The sequence below is a fragment of the Sorex araneus genome, chromosome 5, assembly GCF_027595985.1.
Source record: "Sorex araneus isolate mSorAra2 chromosome 5, mSorAra2.pri, whole genome shotgun sequence".
NCBI classification, from domain to species: domain Eukaryota; kingdom Metazoa; phylum Chordata; class Mammalia; order Eulipotyphla; family Soricidae; genus Sorex; species Sorex araneus.
In genome coordinates, this window is record NC_073306.1 from 6,444,410 (window position 1) to 6,469,897 (window position 25,488).

General features: G+C 36.2%; 1 protein-coding gene across 12 annotated transcripts in view; it reads right to left on the minus strand.

Moving 5' to 3' along the window:
- LRRC7 (leucine rich repeat containing 7) overlaps positions 1 to 25,488 on the minus strand; it is a 625,380-nt gene that overhangs the window by 120,367 nt on the left and 479,525 nt on the right. For 9 of the 12 annotated variants that reach the window (XR_008630218.1, XR_008630221.1, XM_055138674.1 and 6 more), the window contains exons 13-18: positions 25,111 to 25,226; positions 21,633 to 21,702; positions 18,850 to 18,949; positions 15,823 to 15,947; positions 13,542 to 13,790; positions 8,557 to 8,757 (exon numbers count right to left, since the gene is read on the minus strand). Coding sequence is in view for 8 of the 12 variants with exons in the window: in XM_055138674.1 (XP_054994649.1) it covers positions 8,557 to 8,757; positions 13,542 to 13,790; positions 15,823 to 15,947; positions 18,850 to 18,949; positions 21,633 to 21,702; positions 25,111 to 25,226 (861 nt within the window). In the remaining 4 variants the exon portion in view is untranslated. Of the gene's footprint in view, positions 1 to 8; positions 1,435 to 8,539; positions 8,758 to 13,541; positions 13,791 to 15,822; positions 15,948 to 18,849; positions 18,950 to 21,632; positions 21,703 to 25,110; positions 25,227 to 25,488 lie in introns of those variants that run through there. The other 3 variants (XR_008630219.1, XR_008630220.1, XM_055138680.1) reach the window with 2 other exon arrangements.

A 25,488-nucleotide genomic window follows, 5' to 3' on the forward strand; every position in this document is an offset into this window, starting at 1 on the left:
GAGATATAATAATACAGGACAAGGAAAGTAAACATTTAAACAATGGTTAACCACGGTGGCAATATCTTTACTTGGTTTCGATTTCAAGATGGAGTTCTAAAATTCAATGCATTGTGGAACACTAGGTGAAGCTAAATCAGATGTACCTCAGAGGTGATGATGCAAATGTTTTAATTTTCTTATTTAAGTGAATCCATTAATTCATCGGACAGTTGTAGAATGTGTTTACCTGCCTGGCACTGTGCAAAGAACTGTGGAGGTTCCAAAGAAAGACAAAATGTGTGATCTGGAAGTTTAATATTTAGTTGGGAAGAGAGGCGCTATTACTAACTATAGCATAGGACTGAACTACATTAAGTCATATCTATTATTGATACTCTCACACACATATATACGTACCTATGTGAGTTCTAAGGGATTAACTTTCTTTAATCTAACTTTCTTTGGAGTTTTCGAAGGGAAGTATACTACTGACCAAACTAGGTTTCTTTATAAAAATCTTTAGCTACATTAACATACAATTCAACTTCTTTTACTGATGACCTTGCTATTAATTCCTGTTATCCCAAGTGATCTTTTTAATTTTGTTATATCTAATATACCTTATTCCTAAATCTCTAGTTTTCTCATCATCCATCAATTTAGTGTGCTGAATATTCATCCAAATCCATTTATTGAATATCATGTACAGCTTTGACACAAGAATATAAATTTATAATAAAATGAACATATGAAAATAATACATTTACAAATTATCATCATAATCAGGTTGTAGAGAGCATTAGGGAATGCAAAGCTGCTAATTCCCACTTTCTTGTAAATAGTAAAAAAGAGTTATCTGTGCCCATGGGTATGTGGTGATATGAATGTATATGTGACTATCTTTATGTATTTTTCCCCTTAAATATTAGATTAAAACATCTTCAGTTTTCTCATTCATTAGTTCTTGTCTGTTTGGAATATTAATGTAACACACTTAGAAATATTTCATTAAATCAGAGAAAGAATACACGGGAGGGCAAAATTGCAATAAAATGGTCCTATCTTATTGGCTGGTAGTGATCACATAGAAATTCATATAAAGTTTTGACCCTGTTACACTGACAGCAGGCTGAAGTTTTGGGATACTGTGAAAAAAAGCACATTTCCATAACTTCACTTATATTCTATGTTTTGAAAGTGTGTTTATGTGGGAATATATTCCTGTTAAAATCATTGACATATCATACACTTGATAATCTTTTATAAAGACTGTTTCAATGTGAGAAAACTAAACCATAATCTAGTCCAACCCTTTAATCTTTTTTTAGAAGTGGATTCTGAGGCTGAGGCCCACACAGCTAATTAGACAAAGATCCGGCATTAAGGCAGGATTCTCTTGGATTCCAGTTCCATGATCATCTCTTCTATGTTGCTGCCTTCTGAAGAGCTTAGCTGTGAACACAGTAGAGACAAAAAGTGCAAAAATCATATTTGAAAAGAGTCATTAAAGAGAGTGGGACTGATGGACATTCTGGAGATGAAGAAGAAGCCTGTGTTTTCATCATCTTGAAAATGATTCCAAAGATTTAGCATAAGAAACTTGCGACTAAACTTTTGGGTGATGAAATAGAGAACAAAAACCATTACATAAGTACAAGCAGATGTGAGTTTGAGAAATGGTGCCACAAAAGGCATCAAATACGTTAAGACCTGTTTAAAAACACTTCAATTACCAGCAGGCATATTTCTTCTTTATTCTTGCTTTAACATTTATTAATTAGATTTCCTTGGACAATCAAGCCTACCTTGCTGAACCTTATTTAATTCATTGATAAAATCAAGGTAAAAGGAATCAGTGATACTTTCTCTATAACTCTAACATCTTATAAATCTAAATATTGCTCATGTCATAAAATAAGAATTAAAATATTCTTTTTTTTCAGTGCTTATGATTGTACACTGGGTTTCTTACATGCAAGTCAAGTGCTCCATTACTGAGGTATATCCCTGGCTCTTAAGGAAATATTATTTTAGGAATACTTTGGGGCTTTGACTACACAACTGGCATTACCAAGTAGTTAGGGGAGAAGATTTGAAATGACAGAAGGACAGTGGTGGGGGGCAGGGGGTGTCTTTGGCACTTCAGTGTGGTAGAGGTGCAGAAACTTCGTACATCAAAACTCCACACACATTAACACTATAGTAACCATGCTACCTCAACTACGATGACAAAGAATACTCTCAACTATAATAAAATGTGAAGTGAACATTTCCTTTAAATAAAGACAAGAAATCAATTATTCATTTTTCTTGACACTTGATATAGACATATGTTGATTTCTTAGATTCCCAACCCCCTAAACAAATCAAAGAGTATCAACACGGAAATGTAAATATTGTAAAGGGTCTCACTATTTTTTCCTTTCCGCCTTATAGATTGATACCCAAGTTACCTTGTATGTAAGAAATGGACTTAAATATTTGCATCAGAAATTGCTCTTTTTTAGTGTTCTAAGGTCACAGTGGCTGTGCTCAGGGTTTGCTCCTGGCTCTGCACTTAGGGATCATTCTTATTGGCGCTCATGGACCATACATGATGCCCTGATCTATCCTGGGCTGGGTGCATGCACAAGTGCCTTACCCATTATACTATCTCTGTCCCTATAGCTGAAATTTTTACTGGAGTTATTCTACATAATAGTTAGGCTTCGATTTAGCTTCAAGTCTTCGACTTTGCTCAAGAACGTCTATTTTGAACCAAAAGGAGCTATAGTGAGTAGGAAGGAAGTATAATATTAGTTAATCATAAATTTGCACCTCTTTTTCTTTTTTTTTGTGCTTATTGTGCCGTACCCTGCGATGCTCAGGGGTTACTCCTGGCTCTGCACTCAGGAATTACTCCTGGCAGTGCTTGGGGGACCATATGGAGTGCTGGAGATCAAACCTGGGTCGGCCGCGTGCAAGGCAAACATCCTCCCCGCTGTACTATCACTCCAGCCCCCAACCATTGACTGTTACAGAGGCTGGAGATACAACTTTGTGCTGGTAAAGTTGAGCTTTCAGAACAACTTCTCTGAGTTGAGACAGGGGAAATAATTGGTAGGGTGTCAAATGTGGTGAGGGTCTCATTATGGGGGCATTGCACCATATTTCCTTCCTGTAAGGTGATAGGGGAGTGAAAAGAAGAATAAAATTTCTTCTTTGTAATCCTGTTGCCGGCTCACTGTTCAAAATAAGCCATGGTTGCTACCTCCAAGGTGAAAGGGAATGTAAAAGAAAATTCAAAAAGAAAAAAAAAAGAAAAGCTGTGTCTGAGCTTTGGAGAACCCATGACTAGTATTAATAAAAGCATTTAAGGGCATTTCCAAGGGTAATTGACTATTTATGATTCATTTCCGGAAGAAAGATGCAATTTTTCCTTAAAGAAAAATTGGCGGGGGGACTGGAACGATAGTAAAGCAGGTAGGGCGTTTGCCTTGCACGCGGCCAACCCGGGTTCGATTCCCAGCATCCCATATGGTCCCCCGAGCACTGCCAGGAGGAATTCCTGAGTGCATGAGCCAGGAGTAACCCCTGTGCATCGCCGGGTGCTTACCCAAAAAGAAAAAAACAAATTGGGCTGTCTCTCACAAAATGTGAGGTCTAGAACCTTTACGGATGTGGTAGTTCTGGGGAGTAGCAGACAGTGGGAAATACTCTGTAATGTAAGAGAGTGACTCACAGAAGGATTAAAGGGGGCTAGGGCAGAATTAGAACATCATTCTCCTGTAGGAGACAAAATTATTACAACTACTGTAGGTTTCCACTATGCGAAGAAGCTGTATCTAAATACTTGCTTTTGTTTTGGTTTCATTCCACAGAAACTCTGAACGTGTTACTTATCTGTATTTTTAAAGGTAAAGAAACGAAATCTCAGGAAAATCTCAGTGATTTATTAAGGTCACACTATTGGTAACACGCTAGAGTTTGCGTCCAAGAGTGCTAAAATTCTAAGACTTTTGCCTCCTCCACAGACTGTGCCCAGTCAAAGTTGTTAATCCATAAGGATGCCATGGGCTACTTTAAATATAGGAGACAAACAAAGCAGTACTTGACACCAGTTAGATACTGCAAAAACTGCTACCTCTGGGAAGTGCTCAGTTACAACCTTAGATGGCACATGCGTTTTGATAGGCATGTTTGGGAAGTTGCATATTTTGGCGGTGGGATCACTTGAAAGCCAATGAGAAACAGAAATTAGAGTTTAGTTTCCAATATGATTCCAAGGTATGAAAAGAGAGGGGGTCTTTGACAGGTGTATTTATTCTATGAAGGCATGGTTTGGGTTATTTCAGACATAAAGTATATTATTTTCTCTTCTAATTTATGTGCTCTGCTTTTCAAAATATAATTAGTAGATTCATATACTTACTAAGTTTTTGGATGTGCTTATTAAATGGAATTGTTAGTCACTTCTTTTGGCTTGGGTGGTTGTAACAAAATTATTAAGAGACTAAAGGCATTTGTATACTTAGCATTTAGGGGTTTCTAAAATTATTTTATGTCACAGTTTTATTCCCTGTATAACTTCCCCTCACACTTTACTCCTTTTCTCCTCTTTCTTTTCATTCTGCATTTTATAACACTCTTCATAATTTTTAACCTTAGTTTATAATTTTATGTTACAATATCAATATACATAACATAAATGTGTTAAATCATTAGAGTTAAGAAGGATTTTATTTTGGGGCCAAATGGAAATCTTTATTGTTAAAAGTACATGGTACTCAACATCTAGGACAGAAAATGTGGATATGGAAGGCGGACAATAATCAATCATTAATTCAATGAAAACCAAGTAATTGTCTTTGCCTCCTGAGAGTTTCAGATTGAACAGGGAGTGCTAAGTTCCCAGAGTAAGAGCATTTGATGTCCAGGCACTTAGTCTCTCAGTCACCTCAGAAAATACTTTGAAATTTTATTGTGTCCCTTACTGAGCATGAACTCTAATTGGATGAACAGGGAGTAGGGTACATCACAGTGCTGGGAAGGACAAAGTCCCTGCTTCATAGAACTCACAACCGGAAGTCACAACATAAAATAATTAGAAGATTTTCATTCTGTGTGACCAAAGAAGATGATATAATAGAGAAAATTCAGAGCATTCTAGGGATCAGGGCAAAAAGGAAGGTCTTGAAGCTAAAGCTGGTAGGTTGAAGAGATAGGAGCTGTGGGGAGAATAGGGTGCCAGAGTCAACCCTGAAATGTTGGAACCTTGGAACGTCAGTGCTAGTCTTAAGAGCTGGTTCCTTCAGAGCTGGTAAGTGATCTTGAGTAGACATATGAGTACAGATTCCAAGAAGAAATTGCGCCCTGCTAAGAGACCCTAGACAGTTGCCTGCCTCTTCTACCATGATAGGACTTGGCAAAAAAGAGCCAGATGAGTGGACTTCCAATGGACACTGAGTCCACTAGCACCTTGATGGTGAACTTTCCAGTCCCCAGAATTATAAAAAAAATTAAAGCTTTTTGCTGGTAAGTCGCTTGTCTATGGGAAGTGAGAGGGAGGAGGGAAAAAAGCAAGTGCAATCTTTTCAAGACTTGGTTCTAGGAAGTCAGCAAGAGACAAAAACAAAACAAAACAAAACATTTCTTCTTAACCATCTGGTTCTCCAAAGCTCTAAGGGTCATATTTTCAACACGCATAGTGTGTTAGAATACTTGGCAGAGGTTTGTGACAAAGAAAGTAAGCAATAAATGTGGATTACCTTTTCTTTTCCCTCTCTGATACATTGGTGACTAATTTATCTTAATTTCTTCTTTCTGCATCTGGTTCTTCTTACCTCTAGTTTTCATTTATTTTTGATTTTCCCGATTGAGTCCCATGGAGAAGTGTATAGGACATATTCTTTTCCATAGTTAACTAAAGATGACTTGAGACAAGAGTAAGACATAATTACTGTCACTGTCACTGTCATTCCGTTGCTCATCGATTAGCTCGTGCGGGCACCAGTAATGTTTCCATCTTGAGACTTGTTGCTGTTTTTGGCAAATCAAATATGCCACGGGTAGCTTGCCAGGCTCTGCCGTGCGGGCTAGATACTCTCGGTAGCTTCCCGGGCTTTCCAAGAGGGGCGGAGGAATCAAAGTCAGGTCGGCCGAGTGCAAGGCAAACGCCCTACCACTCTGCTATTGCTCCAGCCCAAGACATAATAAAAATGATCAATAGAAATGAATAAACTTAACACCTGGTTATCTGTAGCTCTTATATCTGAAAGTTGAAAATATGGAATGTGGCTCTTCAATAGGCAGGCAGTAAATTGAGACAGGAGAATGAGACAGAAAGAAACATCTCTCTTTTTTCCCAACGGGATGGGTGAAAGTTGAGGAATGATCTAGAAATTGGATTTTAGATTCATATATTAGTAAAAGTATTGCTACCACCCAGTGAGATTTCTAATCAAGAAAAAAAGGCCAACTAGAGGAAGAAGACTAAGAGTGAGATGAATCCCATAAGGAAAGAAGAATCTGAAGGTTTTCCTTCAAACTTAGCCCTGTGTAGTGTGGTTAGCTAATCGGATCTTAGGTGGGCACTAAGAAGGGACAGCCTTGCTTTCAAGGAAGGCAATGTGGGTTTTAGAAAGAGGGGCAATGGAGTTAAGACGCTTCTATCTTTTCCAATCAGTGGAGGTCAGTGCTGAGGGCCTGGAGAACTGTTCTTGATGAGAATATACAGACTTGGTGATTCTAAAGGACGAGAGAGAAGGACCAGAAAACAGGACTCTCAGATGTCTGACTTGAGTGAACTAGTAGATAAATGGTACATGCTCAGATCAAGATCAAGAAAACAGGAGCAGAGGTATGTTTGGGAAGAGACATTTCACGGAATTGTGGTCGACTGGAAGTTTGGGTGGGATAACTTAGAATGCTCCCCTTCCCCCCACTACTATAGGGTATTAAATTCACAATGAAAGCCTCCTTTCCCTTACCTCACCAGTTGCATCCTTGCATTAAGTGATTTAGGATCTTCTTATTTTGTAATGAAATTATTTAGTTTATGGATTATTAGGACCTCCCTGTTAACTGATGGCAAATGTGGTTACATGAAAGCATATGTATATTGTGTATATGGATTGATAGATGTTAGTTTTCTTCCAACATCTTAGAGATAAAGAAGCTTGCATCTTCACTATTTCATATCATTTGGAATGGAAAGGGGAAAATACAATTCCACCAATTTTGTAATCAAAATTAAAATAGCAATGAGCATAATTTTTATCTAATTTTTTCCTGTATATCCTCTCTCCTGGGCTGCTGGTGCCAGCTGAAAAGCTGTCCATATTTTTTTTCTGCTCAAATTCTTCCTTTTGTTTGGAATATCCACCCCTCCCCATGCCTTTTGATGACTTTAGAAGAATTAATTCATCTTTAATAAGCAATCTACTCTTAATATTGTTCCATGTAACTCTTGCCAATGATAACTTTTCTCTCCTGCTTTGTATCTGTATTATATTCTCTGCTACCACCAACCATCCAATCATACTTTACTTACTAGTTTCTTTGTTTTTCGGTGTTTTCCCATGTGGTGCTCAGGGATCCAAACTGGGCTTCCAACATTTGTGATTTATACTCAACCAGTGGAGTTGTCTCGCTGGCCCTTAAATTGTTCTTTATTGACCTCGTCTGCACTAGACTTTTTGAGAGTGAATTATTTGGGGCCCAGGCACACATTTTCTATTTCTTTTTCTTCTCACAGTATTTGGCACAGTGTTAAATAAACTAGTTGGTGTATGACGAATGATACTTTGAAATGCAGATTTGTAAAAGAGTTTTGCAAATATAGATTTTTAAGAGGTAGGCATAAAAATTGCTAGATGAACTCATATCAATTGTGTTTCTGATGAAGATAAAAAGGTGAGAATCAAATAAGCTGAAGAGTTGATGAGATAGTATAGAGGTGACACAAATGTAGTTGAATTCTCTTCAGACCAAATAAGCTTGATAAGGAGAAATATATCTGAATAATTATAAACTAATAGGAATTAAAGTTCTCATGACTAAAAGTAAAATGAAGCTAAATTTAAAAATCTTCCTATTTTTGTTGTTTATAGTGATATTCATTTAAAGGTTGTAATCAAAACACAAAAGCATTTAAAAAAAAGTTGGCACTAAAAGATGTCAGGAATTTTACTGATATTTGTGGGATAAAAAAAACAAAACAAAAGAACAAACAACACTTCATTTAAGTTTTCCTGACAAGTCATCCAGTGGAAGTTTGTGGTAGCTGAGAGGATATTATGAAAATGATATAATGGGACTTTTGGCCTTGCTTATCTACCAGAGCAAGTTATTTCTTCTGTGCATTAGAACTTTTGGAACTTTTTACTGATTTAAAGCCATGAGGGTATCATTTGTCTGTGACTTATTAAATGCAACCCTCATAGTTTTGTAGGGTAGAGAGGCTTATTTTATATTTTAGGGAAAAGATGGACTTATTAGGGAAGATTTATTATATTTGAAAAAAACCAAATCGTTCAGTAATTCCAAAAAAAAAAATCCAAACCACACTGGCAATTACCAATAACCTTGAAATACCTCCACTGTAATCTCCTTGGGGGCTACAGGCCACTTGTGTTCATATTTTTCTTTCACAGTTTGCTCCGTGTTAGCAGTTGGATTTGAATTCTCAACACGCACTCCATGGCTCGGCTTACCCACCAGATTTTGAACAGATTTTACCATATTCTTTAAATCCTCTGGGTAAGGAGTTGGATATCGTTTTAGGTTTATTTCAACCTAGAAGTTTATAAAAAGAAATTTAACATAAAAAAATACCTTCAGCGAGCAAATCCACAACACAACTCCGTTTCACGTGCAGTAGCATAAACAAATGCAACATGGTGAGCAGGCTGGAAAGCTGAGGGGGAGCAGATGTTTTGTTCACATCATGCTTCCAGGGACTTCTCTTCACCCCTGCCCACCCTAGTAGGTTGAAAACAATTTTGAATTATATCCAATCTGTGTGTGTGTATGTGTGTGTGTGTGTGTGTGTGTGTGTGTGTGTAAAACACCAGGAATTGTACCCATGTCCTTACACATGGTCTACCACTAGACAAATGGTCTACCACTGAGCTATATTCCTGGCTCTAACCAATCTTTAGGCCTCCTTTCCATACATGGTTGAATAGCAGTAGGTCACTTAAAAGACCAGTAATTTCTGAAAATGTAATGGTTACTATCAACTGCTTTCATACATGAGAGACCGTTTCCTTTCCTAGCTCTATTATTTAGAAGTAATTCATTTGACGTTAAATACTTCTGGCTTTTAATGCAGAACCCCAAAGGACTTACAAGCTGAGTTTTCATGTACTGGAGAAGGGAGAAGTGACAGTATCTGCTCTCCAAATACATGCCAGTTCTTTGTTGCTTGTTACATCAAATGTGAGGGTAGCGAATACTTGCTGGTATTAATTAAAAATGTTTCCTGGTATTTAGATTTTGCTTGTTGGTGATAAGTTACAATAGAAATTTTTAAAAAATTGATTACTTTTTGGATGATCTTTTAGGTATCAATACACATTTTGGCTAATAGTTATCCAGACATTTATTTCCATTTTTGAGATTAATTTTAGTGTTTTAGTCCAATTTAACAGAATGTTCATGCTAGTGACTAATAATCAATTTAGAGACAAAAATAATAAGACATTACCTATAAATTCCTCACTATGAAGGTACTTATGCTTAAAATGCAATATATATATTATATATATACAAATTATCCACTCTGACTGAAAGAGAGTGGCAAGAAAAATAAGGGGGCAGATTTACTTGGCCTGGTTTATTCCAAAAATCATGCAATAGTTTTAATCTGAGTAGAACCAACTTTACAAAATGGGATGGTTTATGTGATTGTGGTGAGTATGTGTCTGTGGAGAGTTTGTTGTGGGGGGTAGGTAGAGGAAGGAAAGAAGGTGGATGAGCTGCTGAAGGAGGAAGAAAGTGGGAATGAGTGAGAAAAGGAGGAAGAGAAAGGGGCAGACACTTACTGACCCCCATGCAATGTAAGAAACTATGACGTGGCATAGATCTGAGGATTATAAATAGGAATTCAAACACTTTTGCTCATCTGCAAGTTTTAGCAAATCCACCAACTTTGTTATTTTAGCATTTCATCTTATGACTCATGTTTCTTGTCATATACTGAGGTTAGACTCTACTGTTTTAACATTTCTTTTAGTGCTAAAATACAAAATTTTTTCCCAGTAAAAGTTTTTGAAAGATTATCTTGTAAGCAAAAACATTATTTATACAAGTTTATCTTTTATACGTCTAAATAAATAGATGAAATTAATATCTAGAAATAAAATTATGAAAATATCACCCAAGAAAAAGATTGTAAAGAAAAATGTATGATTTGTTGAATATAATATAAATGGTCATATATTATACATTATAATATAATATAAATGATTAAGACTATTGAATTTCTATTGAATTCTTAAATATGATAAATATTATTGTATACATCAGTATTTTTATTCGCTATTTAAACTAATATTGGAAATTTTAGTTACAAATTAAAGCTAGCTTTAACTTAAAAAATTTTACTGTTAAACTTTCATTTCACTTAAAAAATTATATTTTTAAGCTTTCAAGTATCTGCTATCAAAGGTCTAAAAGTAAAAAAGTACTACATTAAAAATGTAAATTGTGGAATGGTATGACTATTCCCACAATTAAGAATATTTAAACATTTTAATAACTATGGCTTATGAATAAAAATAATTTGCAAGTTGGTCATTAAACTTAAATTCTATGCACCTTAAAAAGTCATCAATGCTAAAATTACACTTCTAAATTTAATCAGACAAAAAATATGTTCCTTCTTAATTGAATTAAATGAATGCTTCATCAAGTAATGTAATCTATTTCGGTAGATGCTGTCTAGTCTGACACAATTAGATGACGACTAATAGCAATGGCACTAATATTTTCTGGTTATTTTAAAAGCAAGTTAATGTGATATTCTGGTCAGATGCCAGAGCGTACCATAGGTAACAAGACTTATGTCTAGAAACAGAAGTAGATTCGCAATGAAGCTCATGAAGCGTACACTGAGGGCCTGGCGTGTTCACGGGCCTTTTTGAAGCCTTGTAAGGGCCCTGCTAACTTATTTAGATAGTTTTAGGTCATTCTTTTCCTTCAAGAAGCTCTTCCTCAAACTGTGGAAGCTCAGGCCTCATAAAATTAGAATTTGTTCCACTACATTATAACCTACCTGTCTCCCATTTGCACAGAACTTATTTCACTTGGCGTGAGTAGACCTAAATTTTAAGTCACAGATTTACCTACACTAGCAATGAATCACTAATCTTTCTGTTCAGTTTTTTCTGATGTAAAATGGGAATAATATCTCTCTCATATGCTTGAGTTAATCTAGTTAAAATGAGATGTTAGAGTGAAAAATTTTAAAGTTCTATGTGGATATTAAATATTATTTCTAATGTTAGAGTCTATATATATATTTTCCAAATCTGGATACCATGGATGATCTACTATAATACCTGTCTAAATATTTTTTCAGATTGCATATACACTATCAATTAACATTTATCTATTCAGTATTTATCATGCAATAGTCTTGTAGGCATATTTATTACTATCCATTTAAATAATCAATAATGATAGTTATTTTTCATATTTACTATACTGATTTTAGATTGAGAGGTAATCAATAACAATGTGAATTTTTTAATAACTAATTATGATTAAATAACATTCAAAATTCACAACCAATTGTATCATTTGTTCCCATTTTACAGAAAGAAACAGGAGTCTGGTAAGTTGCTTATTCTAGGCTATGTGGCTGAAGGTAGCAATGCTTAGAGTCAGACACTGGTCTCTAAGTCCAAAACTTAATTTATAAAAGCATTAGTTGGCTCAGAACTACTCTATGAAATAAATAAAATTATGTTTTTAACAATTTTGTGGAAGAAATACTATGTCTAAAGTGTAAACTTTATTTAGCTAAATCAGATAATTTCATAAATTAAAAAATTAAAACAAGTGTAGTATTTTAATAATAAAATTATAATACCTTATAATTTTGTTTAGAGTCTTGTAAAAGCATATCTTATGTCATCTTTCTGACTGGTTTGCCCTCTTACTCTTTGATACGAAATGGTTTAGAAAGATATAAGCATATTGACATGAGTAGCTGAGTCAGCTCAAGGCCAAAAGCAGGTTGTTTATATTTTTCTAAGTCTGTATGTTGGAAATATTTCCCTATTATTTTTATATGAGATGAAAAATATGTAGATTCATCTATTACACATGTAGATAGAAAGAATCTACTTTCCTGCCAAAATATTGTATATATCTACTCACCATAAAGTATTTGTTCATGTGTATGTATATTTCATTAAAATAAAACATTGTTAATAAAACGTTACTTTAATTTTTGAACAAAGAGATGTTTCACAACATTCTTCATATACTAGGTCTAAGTAAAGTGCAATAAATGTTAATAACTGCTGCATGGTGTTGGAGTATCTCCAAAATTTAGCAATGAAGAAAAGAACTAATTTACTAGGGAATTTAGAAATTTCTCAGATTCACACAGAACTGTGATCTTTATATGTAAGTGTTTAATTTGAGTTTGATTTGGTTGTAAATTCCAGTAAGAGAAATGATAGTTAATGCTTTGATTATTGATAAATATTTTTTAGGAGGTCATCAGAACATCTTACATCAAAAGGAAACCCATGGCAGTTTTAGTTAGGGAAATGCATTCGTAGCTTGTCTTATATTATAGAAAGAATATAAGACACAGAGCAAGAGTTAAGTCCATTACATGCTGATGGCAAAGTTTACCAAAAATTCACTGTTTTTTAACAACCTATTGAGACATTCTGTTAAAAAACCCACTCCACTAAGATAAGGAAGCCTTATTTGCCACAACTCCCAAACCAATCTTCTCTTACAGGAATTCTCATCATCTGTGTTAAAATGAAAGGGAAATCGATATTTCTCAATGGATGCCCATCTTTGTGCTCAAAATCCACTCTCAGCAAATCTCAATTCAAATATCCTGCTATGTGAAGATCAAGGTTATTGATCTTTATTTCATCTCCTCTGGGAATCGATAACCTGGAAAACTGATTGGTCGTGCATGCGTGCGTGCGTGTGCAGGGACAATTTAGATGTTATCCACGGTATCATCAATATCCTGCCCAACTCTTGGTATCCCTGGACTTGAAAGAGGCAAAGAAAAATCCCTTGAAAAAAATAGCAGCATAAATAAAATTGAAGCACCCAACTCAAAGCCCATTCCAGACATCCCACCCAGAGGCATCTCATATTGGCGTTCCCTCCCGGCGCTGGCTTAGATCTTCCCATCCCGTTGTGCCATCCCCAAGAGCAAAAAACAAAACTGAGATCAAACATTGGCCATGGGAAGGCTGCCATAGGATCAGCGTTTCTTAGCCCCCAGCCATGCAGGACATACCCCATCAACCACTGTTGCACAGTTGCCTCTACGGGGGTGGGGGAAGGCTCCTACCCCAGACGCCTAGGCCTACCTGTCTGCCACTTAGAGAGGGTAGAGTGGTGGATTGTGCGGCCACTGGCATTGGAGGACACAAGCTCCTCTCCTGTTGGAGGCCACTTATACAACCCCATGCCAGCTGGGGGTCATTCTGGGGAACGGGCATATCTTGGATCTGCTGGTCACACCTGGCCCATGGTGTGCAGCAGTCGCCAGACAGCCTGGCGGGTTGGAGAGTAATCCCACGCTGGCCCCTTTCCCAGGGGGCTTGGCAGGAGAGATCCTGTGGGAGAAGGAATCTCCATTTTCTGAGAGAAAGAGGAGCGCTGTAGCAAGACTTGCACGTTATCATGGTTCTATTTCTCGCTTTTCGCTTTCTGCTCTGGATAAGGCATTTCAGACATCCATCCCCAACCCCCCTCAGTTTCAACTCTACGTAATCAGACAGCACCGCATGGTCATATGAGGCTCAAGGACACAACGTCGGCGTGAACACGATGCACACTCTCAGTAGGGCATTATACTCTAGTTCATTTGGAAGTTGATGGCATAGGTCAGAGGTTCCTTTTCAAATTTGATGTAGATGGAAGGCAAATCGGTGCTAAGTTTAATGTACATGTAATGAACCAGAAGAGGGATTAATTTGGTGTGAGGTTTCAGTATATTCCATTCAGCATACTTCCACGATGATTTATTTAGAAGTTTGTTTGTGTTCTAACTTGTCCAATAGCCAATGACATTGGAAATATTTAAATTAGTCAGTGCCAAGTAATTTGAAATTTTTGAAACAATAACTGTTTCCGTATATGAACCAAATATGAATAAAATAAAGTACTCTAAAGTATAATGAACCTACTCTGATTATAAACAAACTTGATCATATAACACACAAACAGCGCTTCTAAATAACTGTGCATTTACCATATTTTATGTTTTCATTGACACATATATAGGAGTATATTAAATGCACTATTTTCTTCTTGGGTACTTTGGACATGGATTTATTTTAGGAAGAAGTATGTATTTTTTCACATTCAACAAAGCAAAACAATAAATCAGAGATCCAGTATACAATGCATCATCCATTGTTTCTGGATTTAAAATATTAAATCCTTAAAAGGAGAACTGAAATGTTCTACAGATCTTTGTTTATTTTCAGTTTTGCATTATTTTTGTTTTCTGGGAATGCACAAGTAACAAAAATGTCTCTGGTTAGTATACAGCACTAACCAAGCATCTCGAAACATTTTTTTTTAAACCAAATCTTTAACAAAATTGTCATTTGACTGGGGAATTTAGTTTAGGTTCTACACAATGGTAGAGTTTAGCCTTGTCAATCACCTTACTGGTTCTAGAGTGCATTGGTTTAAAGAAAAAGCTTAGCATATGGGGGAATAAGGGTGCAGGCAAAAAGAACACACCACAGAATCAAGATACATGTATTATTACTTGGATCATTAGTCACCAAGAATGAGAGCTGTTAGTACCCACGATGGAAAGAGTACACAGATAATACCATCATTAAAGAGAGATTCAAGATGTTGCCATGGTGATAATACAAATATCTAATGTTGATAAAATACGTATCAATTCTGATACTGTCTCTCAGAAATAATGACCAATAGAAATTTAAATAAGTCAATTTTTTACTGGACTGAGATTCACTTTAATAAAGGATTTTAAAACAATGATTTGAGGTTTACAAAATAGAAGTTATTTTTTCTTAAGGAGCTATTAGGTTCATTATCAGGTATACTCACCTCCTTTCAAACTTGTCTTCATATGAACAATACTAATAAATTTTTCTCAAATACCACAGAGCATAAAAATCTTTCAGATATTTTAATGCCAATGTGATATATTAATCTGTTAGCTCTCCTATAAATGTGCATTTTGGCGTCATGCAATCTGCACGATGTCTTGCTCAGAATGAACAGAAAATGACTTTCATATTTCAAAGAAGTAAGAGCTCAAGTGAAGCCCACTGCCCAGACTGTTTTTATTTTTTGTTTCGGCTTTTTTTGGTTTGGTTTTGTTTCTCGCTCAGCTTGAATCTCTTTCACGTTACTCTGTAAGATGAGCTGACATGTCAACTTTGTTCAGAAGAAATTGGGACACAAGTTTCATTCATACTGAAGGTCACCAGTGCTTTTGGAATTCACATCCTAGTATATAGAAAGGGACCACCAGGAGACTTAAAGATGCAGCTAACCTTCTAGCAGAGGTCACTAAGTTTGTTCCTGTCCATTTGGACCATAGTCATGGATGAGTAAAAAAGATGAGAAGAAAGAAGAAACACAAATTAAAAGGTTCACCTTAACTTTCCCAGCACTTTCATCGTCTTCCTTTTTGTCTTCAAATTCAAAGGCAACTGTCATACGTTGTTGTCGCTGTTCTTCCCACAGGGTAGGGTTAAAGCTGTCACTGTCTGACTGGAAATCTACAGTTAGATTCCAAAGTATTATTGTTTTAAAAAAATATATGGAGCGTTAATAGTAGAGCTTAATATCTTATGCAAAAAAATGGTGGTAGGTAGTACAACAAACACAAAACATGAAAAGAGAAAGGGAAAATAAAGAGAAAGAATGAAATACAGAAAGGAAGAAAGAGAAAAAGGGGATAAATTCCCTTGATATTTGTCACATACTTTTATTTAACAAATTAAGTCAAATCCAGCCTCTTAAGTGTACATTAATGGTACATTGGGAGTGGGAAGTTTTGACCATGGGAAGCATGAACTCTCCCTTGGATAGTGATAATTGAGAGGGTTGGACTAACCATCTGAAAGCCTCTTTGAATCTGTACAACTGCAGAATGGTAGAACTAAAATAATCTGCAATTCATGACGCATGATGTATCGCTTCTTTTCTGCCAGGGCTGAATTCTAGTCCATGCCTGAGTGATTACACAGCTTCTATTTTCAATCACTAAACTATCAGGATTTTATAACAGATAATTACTAGGTAGCATCTCTTTTGAAAGTGAGATTTGCAAATATTTTCTTTGGGTGTGTGTGTCTAGGAACGGACATGAGTGGAGCTTGTCTTATAAAGAACCATTTCTTTATGTGGAAAGTTTAGTGTTTAATATTAAGACACCAATTATTCTAAATGTGTCTCAAATTAGTAGGGAAAACAAAAGCTTATAAATCTTTAGTTCGAATCAACATATTAATTAATCTTCTTTGCAACCTTATTGCAAAGATCACATGAAAAAAGCAAAGTACTCAATTTAGTGTAGATGTTTTGCCCTGGAGTATGAATATTTCCAGATATTTCCTTTTTACAAGAGATTCTCAAAAACTTCATTTTTTTTAAACATTTCTGGCTGATCAAACAAAGGAATTTGCTTAGAACTGGAAGGAAATTTTTCTATCACTAACTTTTCTTTACTGAAAGGAAAACAATAAAGCAAAACACAACAGGTTAATTTCTTAACATCACAGTTATCTAACTAGATCTACCTCTGAGGGAAAAATAAGGCATTTGATCAATGATATTAGCTCTCAGAAATAACCAGCAAACATGAGTGATTTAGAATTTTTTCCTTATGTCCTTTAGAGATGAGATATTTTGAGAATCTAGGGATATTAACATAGAAATATAAGCAAAGTTGCACGAATAAAATGTAATCCTCACTTGAGATTTTTCTTATACTCAGGCATGTGACTGTTTTCATATTTTTAAAAGATCAATTTTATTGAAGTCTGGAATTGGATTTTTTTTTTTGGGTCACACCCGGCGATGCACAGGGGTTACTCCTGGCTCTGCACTCAGGAATTACTCCTGCCGGTGCTCAGGGGACCATATGGGATGCTGGGATTCGAACCTGGGTCGGCTGCGTGCAAGGCAAATGCCCTACCCGCTGTGCTATCGCTCCAGCCCCTGGAATTGGATATTAAAAGAATCTTTTTCTATTTCTGTAAGTAAAAGTTTGAATAGAAATATTGGGAAACATTGGCAAAAGATCCATTTACACATATAAATAAAAGACTAAGGTATTTAAATTATGCCTGAAAATAAAAAAATACATAAGCAAATAGTTTCCTTAAAAATTTGATTCCACTTAAATGTATTGGACAGATTTGATCTATGGGTGGTTTAAAATGAGTTTATTCTTATTTTTACCATGAGAAATCTACTAAATGACAGCCTGAGCTGATTTGAGATGAGGAGCTTATGTGAAGTTCCAAACAGCAAAGGACAAACCTCTTTTAAATATTTTATGAAATGCGATAATAGAAGATTAATTATTGAAATAGGTCTATTTTTTTCTATTCACAGTTTCTGACATTTTTTTAGGAAAACAAATGGAAAAGGAAAAAGTGATCGCTATCTACAAGTGATTTATTTATGGTCTATTCATTTTTGTTTGTTTATTTTGGGGTCATGCCTGGCAGTGCTCAGGGCTTACTCTTGGATCTGTGCTCAGGGATCACGCCAGGCCGGGCTCATGGGATTATATGCAGTCTGGGGGATAAACCTCAGTTTACCACATGAAAACACATTACTGTTTCTCTAGATCTACAGTTGATTTTTATTTATTTATTTATTTATTTTTTGCTTTTTTGGGTCACACCCAGCGATGCTGCTCAGGGGTTACTCCTGGCTTTACACTCAGGAATTACTCCTGGCGGTGCTTGGGGGACCATATGGGATGCCGGGGATCAAACCCGGGTCGGCCGCATGCAAGGCAAACGCCCTACCCGCTGTGCTATCGCTCTGGCCCCCTACAGTTGATTTTTATTGTGAAATAAATTGAGGCTTGAGATTACAGGATGAAATGTTTAAAATGTGTTTATGAAATTAATGAACACAGGCAGTATCAGTTCATCAAAATTTCTTTTCTATTGAGTGTTTTCAGCTGAGTTCCATGTATATTAAACCAGCGGTATGCCTTGCAATCCATAAGAGAATTTATTCTTAAAAGTTAACAGCAGGGGCTGGAGCAATAGCACAGCATGTAGGGCGTTTGCCTTGCACGTGGCCGACCAGGGTTCGATTCCCAGCATCCCATATGGTCCCCTGAGCACCGCCAGGGGTGATTCCTGAGTGCAGAGCTAGGAGTAACCCCTGTGCATTGCCAAATGTGACCCAAAAAAGCAAAAAAAAAAAAAAAAGTTAACAGCAATTCCATGCAAGATATAAAGAGGAAGAATTGTGTTTTAGAATCTTTCTCAAAATACTCTGATGTGGAAGAGATTTATGCTTAGAGTTAATGCCCAAAAGATTTATGTGTGTCAGAAAATTTTCCTTAACTATTTCACCAGAGATAAAAATACAACTAGTCTCTTTGACCTGTAACCATTTTACGTGTAGGCAAAGGAGTTGCCAGCAATTTACCTTCGTCACCACGAGGTTGCTGTGGAAACATGTAGTTAGTCAGTACTCTTTGCTTTGTTTCTGGATGCGCCTCTGTTTGTAAAGGGATTAGGGCTTTGGACTAGAAGCAAAAAAAAATAAAAATACATAAATTAGATGAAAAGTATAGCAAGTATGAGGAATGTTTCTTCTATATATGGTAAAGATACTAGCCAGTTCTCACCCAAGTGAATGAACAATTAAAAGAAGAGCAAGCAAAAGTATTGAAATAAAAATGTATAGCACAATCTTGGCTTTCCCCGCAGAAGCCCATGTATTCTCCCCCCTCCTCTTATTTCTCTAAATAAACTATTTTACTTCACACACCCAGAAAAAAATTCAGCATAAGGCAACATCACTGAGAAGTATTTTCAAATTCTAAGGCATGGTGAGTTTTATTTTTCTCTAGTATATACTCTTTGGGACTGGAGCAATAGCACAGCGGGTAGGGCGTTTGCCTTGCATGCGGCCAACCCGGGTTCAATTCCTCCGGCCCTCTTGGAGTGCCCGGCAAGCTACTGAAAGTATCCCGCATGACACAGCCTGGCAGGCTACCTGTGGTGCCAAAAACAGTAACAACAGGTCTCAGAATGGAGACGTTACTGGTGCCCGCTGGAGCAAATCTATGAGCGATGGGATGACAGTGGTACAGTGACACAGTGATACCCTCTTTGATACCCATTCATCTTCTCTGAACAAGGTTACTTTGAATCCAAAAGGGACCAAAATGTGTTCAATTGTTACCACTAAGCAATTTTTGTTCTACACACCCATTCATTTTCACAAGCTCTTGTTCTAGAAAGACACATGGAATTTGCTCTAAAATTTGTTATCCAAGAAAATATGAATTTAATTAGAATAAACAGAGGTATCTTTTTGGTTTTTGTTGCCACAGTTGATGCTACTCAGCAGCTACTCCCAATATGGGTCTCAGGGGTTTCTTACGGGCAGTAAGAAGGTAGTGACAGGGTTGGAACACTGGCCTCTGGCATGCATAGCATGGACTCAGCCCCTTGAGCTAGTTTCTGAACATTTACTTTCATTCACTATATCACTGTCATCCTGTTGCTCATTGATTTGCTTGAGCGGGCACCAGTAATGTCTCCATTGTGAGACTTGTTATTGTTTTTGGCATATCGAATATGCCACGGTTAGCTTGCCAGGCTCTGCTGTGTGGGCGGGATACTCTCGGTAGTTTTCTGGACTCTCCGAGAGGGATGGAAGAATCGAACCCAAACCCAGGTCGGCTGTGTGCAAGGCAAATGCTCTACCACTGTGCTATCGCTCCAGCTCATTTCCATTAGATATTTTATATAAAGAAAAACACAGTTCACACACAGATAAGTGGCTCTACTTGAATCTGATATGTTACATTATGTTTAACAATGGATGGTTATTATTCATGTTTTATTATTAATTTGTTCTCAGACATAGTGCTTTTGAAAGTTTTTTTTTAAGAACTCTGATGTACCAGAAATATATTGGCAATAATAATATTATCTAATGTTTTAAAAATCCACTTCTTTCATGACATTTATTAATAGGAATGAAGCTTAAAGGGGATTTGGGATACTAACTTGTGTCATGAAACTAAGTCAGAAACACATTAAATCACTATTCTAAATGGAAGTTAAATGATGCAGTCACAGTTCTGTTCATTCTCCCACAAGAATAATAAATCATAGTATTAGGAGGTGTTTTCACAACACAAGACTGAGAGTAGCTACATTCTATGCTAAATACATTAACACAGATCACAGTGACTCCAGGAATGATTTATTGATAGTGACATATTTGTGCCCTAAAAATTTCTAATTTATTGATGAAATATGAATTTGAATGACAATCTATTTGTTTTTTACTCAGCAGATAGAATGAGCTGCTGCAATAAATGTAGAAACAAACATTATCTCCACTTTGCAGAGGTTTAGAATAATCTGCCACAAATGTAGCCCACTCTCAGGAAACCTGACCACGGACTTCTCAGTAATGCTGCTTTGATGTTCAGAAAATAATGATAAATTTAACTCAAGGTGTTGTCATTTATCTATTCACATTTTGGATAAGGATTCCCTAGTTTTCAGTTGATAGACAAAAGAGTGAAAGGAAGACTAATACATGGTGTCAAAATGGTTGATCACCAGTTTTACTGGTGGCACATTGGATGTCTTCACTTTTCCAGATAATGAAATTATGCATTAACCCTGAACTACAGATTTCATGGGATTGTATTTTTATGCAATTAAGGAATAGTGTCACAAAAAAATTTCACAAAAAAACACTGATAATACAGAAGACAGCAGCATGTTCCTTCAAAAGAGTCTGAGAATGAAGTTGATTATAATTAAAAGTATGAGAAGAAGAGGAATGTGGAGAGTAACAATTCCCTCTTATGGGGATTGTGGTAATGGTTTTCTTCTTCTTTACCTTCAGAGATATAATTAAAGTACACTCTCCAAGGACTTATGCGTACCACTAGAGCTAAAGAGCTATAACGATCATTTTGTGAATTAGATCTCTGAGAATGAAGTTGATGCTAAGTTGAAGCATTTAAAGAGGGTGGGGTTATAGAACGGTTTTGTCGACAGCAATCAACTTCATAATTCAGTTGCCATCTTTACAAAAATCACTCTCCAGGGGGATAAATAATTGTATTTTGTAGCAATTGCCAAGGGCTGTTACTGGGACTCAGACAGTAATTCAAAATTTCAATTATGAGTTGTTTAAAAAAACAACCAAATGAGCCAGGTAATAAAAGATTTTACCTGATTATCAGAAAGCCACAAAGCTGCCAGCTCCTTAAGTTTGGTAAATGAGAATGGTAAGTTCTTTAATCTGAAAAAACAAGAAAATTTTAATAGCACCTGTGAAGACAGATAAAATTCCCTTTTATAAAGAATTACAGTATTCTTGCTGTTCTTTTGTTCTCCTCTTTAATTCATTCTCCCTTGAGTAGCTGAACAACCTTTCCAATGTGATAATCTCCTGTTTAAAACACTACAACCCTTCAAAATGCTTTCATGATATTTAAAATAAAAACTCAATTCACTAGCATCCCTTATAAGGCCTTATAATATTTGCCTTCCCTGCCCAATACTCTGTGCCAGGCTATCTTCACTCGGGGCACCCCGGGGGGGGGGTTGAAAACCCTCGCGACCCCAAGGGACCTAGCCCTGGCAGCCGACCTCCACTACACAACCGCCTCCATGCTCCAGGCCACTTTCCAGACCGCGTGGCCGCAACACATTATAAGGCACTTTCTACCCATTTTCCATAATTACCACACCATATTCGATGGAGTTCAGACAGTAGGCAACAAATCATAGAGAGCAATATATATATGTATATATATGTATGTATATATACATAATGTAGATATATGCTATATATACATTATGTGTGTGTATATATATATATACACACACATATATATATATATATCTCAGAGAGCCCGGCAAGCTACCGAGAGTATCCCGCCCGTACCAACAGAGCCTGGCACGCTCCCCATGGTGTATTCGATATGCCAAAAACAGTAACAATAGGTCTCATTCCTCTGACCCTGGAAAAGCCTCGAATCGTTGGGAAAGATGAGTAAGGAGAGACTGCTAAAATCTCAGGGCTGAGAGGAATAGAGACATTACTGGTGCCCGCTCGAGTAAATCAAAAAACAACGGGATGACAGTGGTACAGTGATACAGTGATACCCAACCGTCTTGAGCTTCCTATTGCTCTATCCCTGATGCCTGCCCAGTACAGACAGCCTATTTGAGAATAAACCAGCTCTTTTCTCTTTCTAGAATACTCTTTCTCCCACACTTAACAGAGCACGTTTCCTTTCCCTTTCCCCTTGAAGACTATTTTATTGAGTAGGTTTTTTTCCCTGATTGCTCCTTTAAATTATTGTCCCCATTCTAGTCTCAAAGGACCTTGTATTTTCCCACATGTTAACATGTCACAGTTTGTTAACATGTATTTATTTTCCTATCTGATAACTCCACAAAACTGTAGGTTTCATGGCTCTGGGCTCTTATTACTGAAGGAATTTATAGCTTCAATGTTCTGCTGACTCCTAAAAGTGTGCTCTTTGTTCTCTTTTCTCTTGTATATAGTGCAGAAGCTATTCAAAGAGGACGTCTTTTAAAAGAAGCATTTTGAGATATGTGAAGTTCTGTAACAGCCTTGGCATTCAATCAAAATGATTCATTGAGCTTTGACTAGGCTTTGGAGGGAAAAATTGCCAACTGCCTACTCCAACACACATCTGAAATCCTTAATGTTGGGCATGATCAATAAATTGTGATTACAGAAGTTAGCAAATTACAGAGTAGTACCAGCAAGGCATATCAATGAGTGTATTGTTTATGCCTGCGTATGCCTAGTGACATTAGATAAACTTTTTTACGTAACTTGGAATAAAAGTTTCCTGTCTTTTATATGCTTACATTTAATGAACTAATTGATGAATGAAAGTGGAAAATATAATGATAAGGCTAGAATAATGCAATATAATAATAATTTTAGAATTAGTTCATTTTATATGCCCAAACACTCGATCACTTTCAAATAATTGAATAAATATGAAAGCAACATCAACAGCCATGTCATTATCGAATATATGTTAGCTACATAACTTTAGAAGACTACAAAGAGTGAGCCCTGAGCACAGAGCCAAAAATAGTCCCTTACAGACCAGCTCCTACCCTAACAAATCTTCGGCAGCTGCCCTCACACCCCAAAGTTGCCTCCATGCCTCTGACTGGACTCTACCACCTCAGGACTGGGCTCCCGAGAGAACCTCATCTGAAAATTTCAAGTACATGGGTGTTTTTGGCTTAAAACTCCATGCCTTCTGGGAGTTGGGATGGGCAACCTTCCCCCACTTTCTCGTACTTCCTGAAGACCTGGCAGCATGCCAGGTCCCACCACTGCCACCATGTAATGTCATCTACTATCCTGTTCCAAGAATCATAAATAAATCTTGAAAGAGATCTTAGACATAAATTCCCAAACCTTTCAATAAAATATTTTATTTTCTTACATGGTGAGATTATTGAACTAGCATCACTGTATCACTGTATCACTGTCATCCTGTTGTTCATCCATTTGCTCGAGTGGGCAGCAGTAATGTCTCCATTCATCCCAGCCCTGAGATTTTATTTTATTTTATTATTTTTTAATTTTTTTCCCAGCCCTGAGATTTTAGCAGCCTCTTCTTACTCGTCTTTCCCAAAGATCGGAGGCTCTTTCAGGGCCGGGGGAATGAGACCTATCGTTACTGGTTTTGGCCTATCGAATATTGAGCTAGTAAGTGAATATTTTTTAAATTCAGGTCATTACTCTTTTCTTCAAGAAAGTAACACACAGATGAGAACTCCCGCATCTATCTAGAAACTTTCAGAATCTGAACATTCTTTTGGGATTCCACAAAGGTCATCCTTGGTGGTTTTGTCCTGGTTAATATGCTACTTTAAAAAAACGATGGAAGCTTATTGATAACAAAGAGTTCATACATTCTATTTTGTAATTACTTTATCTGCTTACAATGCTGTTCAGTCAATATTTATTTTTATTCTTCCTTATTTGAGAACAATTGATTTAGAAACAAAGATGAATTCGGTTTTAACTTTTTCTTTTTTCCCATCCACCAATATAGCAGCACTGCTACAAGAAGAGAATTTCTCATTTTTCTGTCTATTTTCCTCAGACATGACTACAAAAGATCTTGATTTCCTTTTCTGTAATGTACAGTCACATAAATTTTGAACATTTGCTTACTAGAAATATATTCTTCCCACTACTTTGGTAGAGGTGGTTGCATACACACTGCCCAGTTAGTTTGGGGAAGAAAAATGTATACAAGAAAATATATAGATGTGCATACATACCTACTTATACACTTTAACATATTAATGTATTTTGTAACTTTTCATTACACTTATGCCCCCATATATTCATGATTATATGTTTTAGACATATGGAACTTATTGCATATGTAAACCTTAGTATATACATTTATATAATTTTAATATACAACATTATACATGATTTTAAGATCAAATCATAAAATCTTGAAATGCTCAGCTTATAAATAATTTAGCTTCTGCCACTTTCTAAGTAAAACATGACTATCTGGATCCCATATGCTTCATAAGACACAGGAAATGTTTCCAAAATTACTGAAAGAAATGATAATTTAATTTTAGCAGATAACTAATAGATCATTGTGAAGTGTTCCAGAAATACCTGTTGTCGCTCAGATTTAATACTCTTAGTTTCTGCATCTGTCCAATCTCTTCAGGAAGAAATTCCAATTTATTGGAGCGTAGAGACATAACCGTTACATTCTTACAGCTTCCAATCTATGTATGGGTAACAAAAAAAAAAGTAATAAATAAACATTTAGAAAGAATTTTACAATGTTTTCTAATTTATAAAACAATGTATAATTTTGTCATCACAAGATTCTACTAGAGGAAGTATTGAATTTTTGTAATCTAACTCTTTAAATATGTTTATATTATGTATATTCCTTTATGCACTAAAACATATCTAGTAATATTTTTATATTAAGACTTTATTCAAAATTTTATTATAATACCTGTTATCTTTATTTGCTTTGTC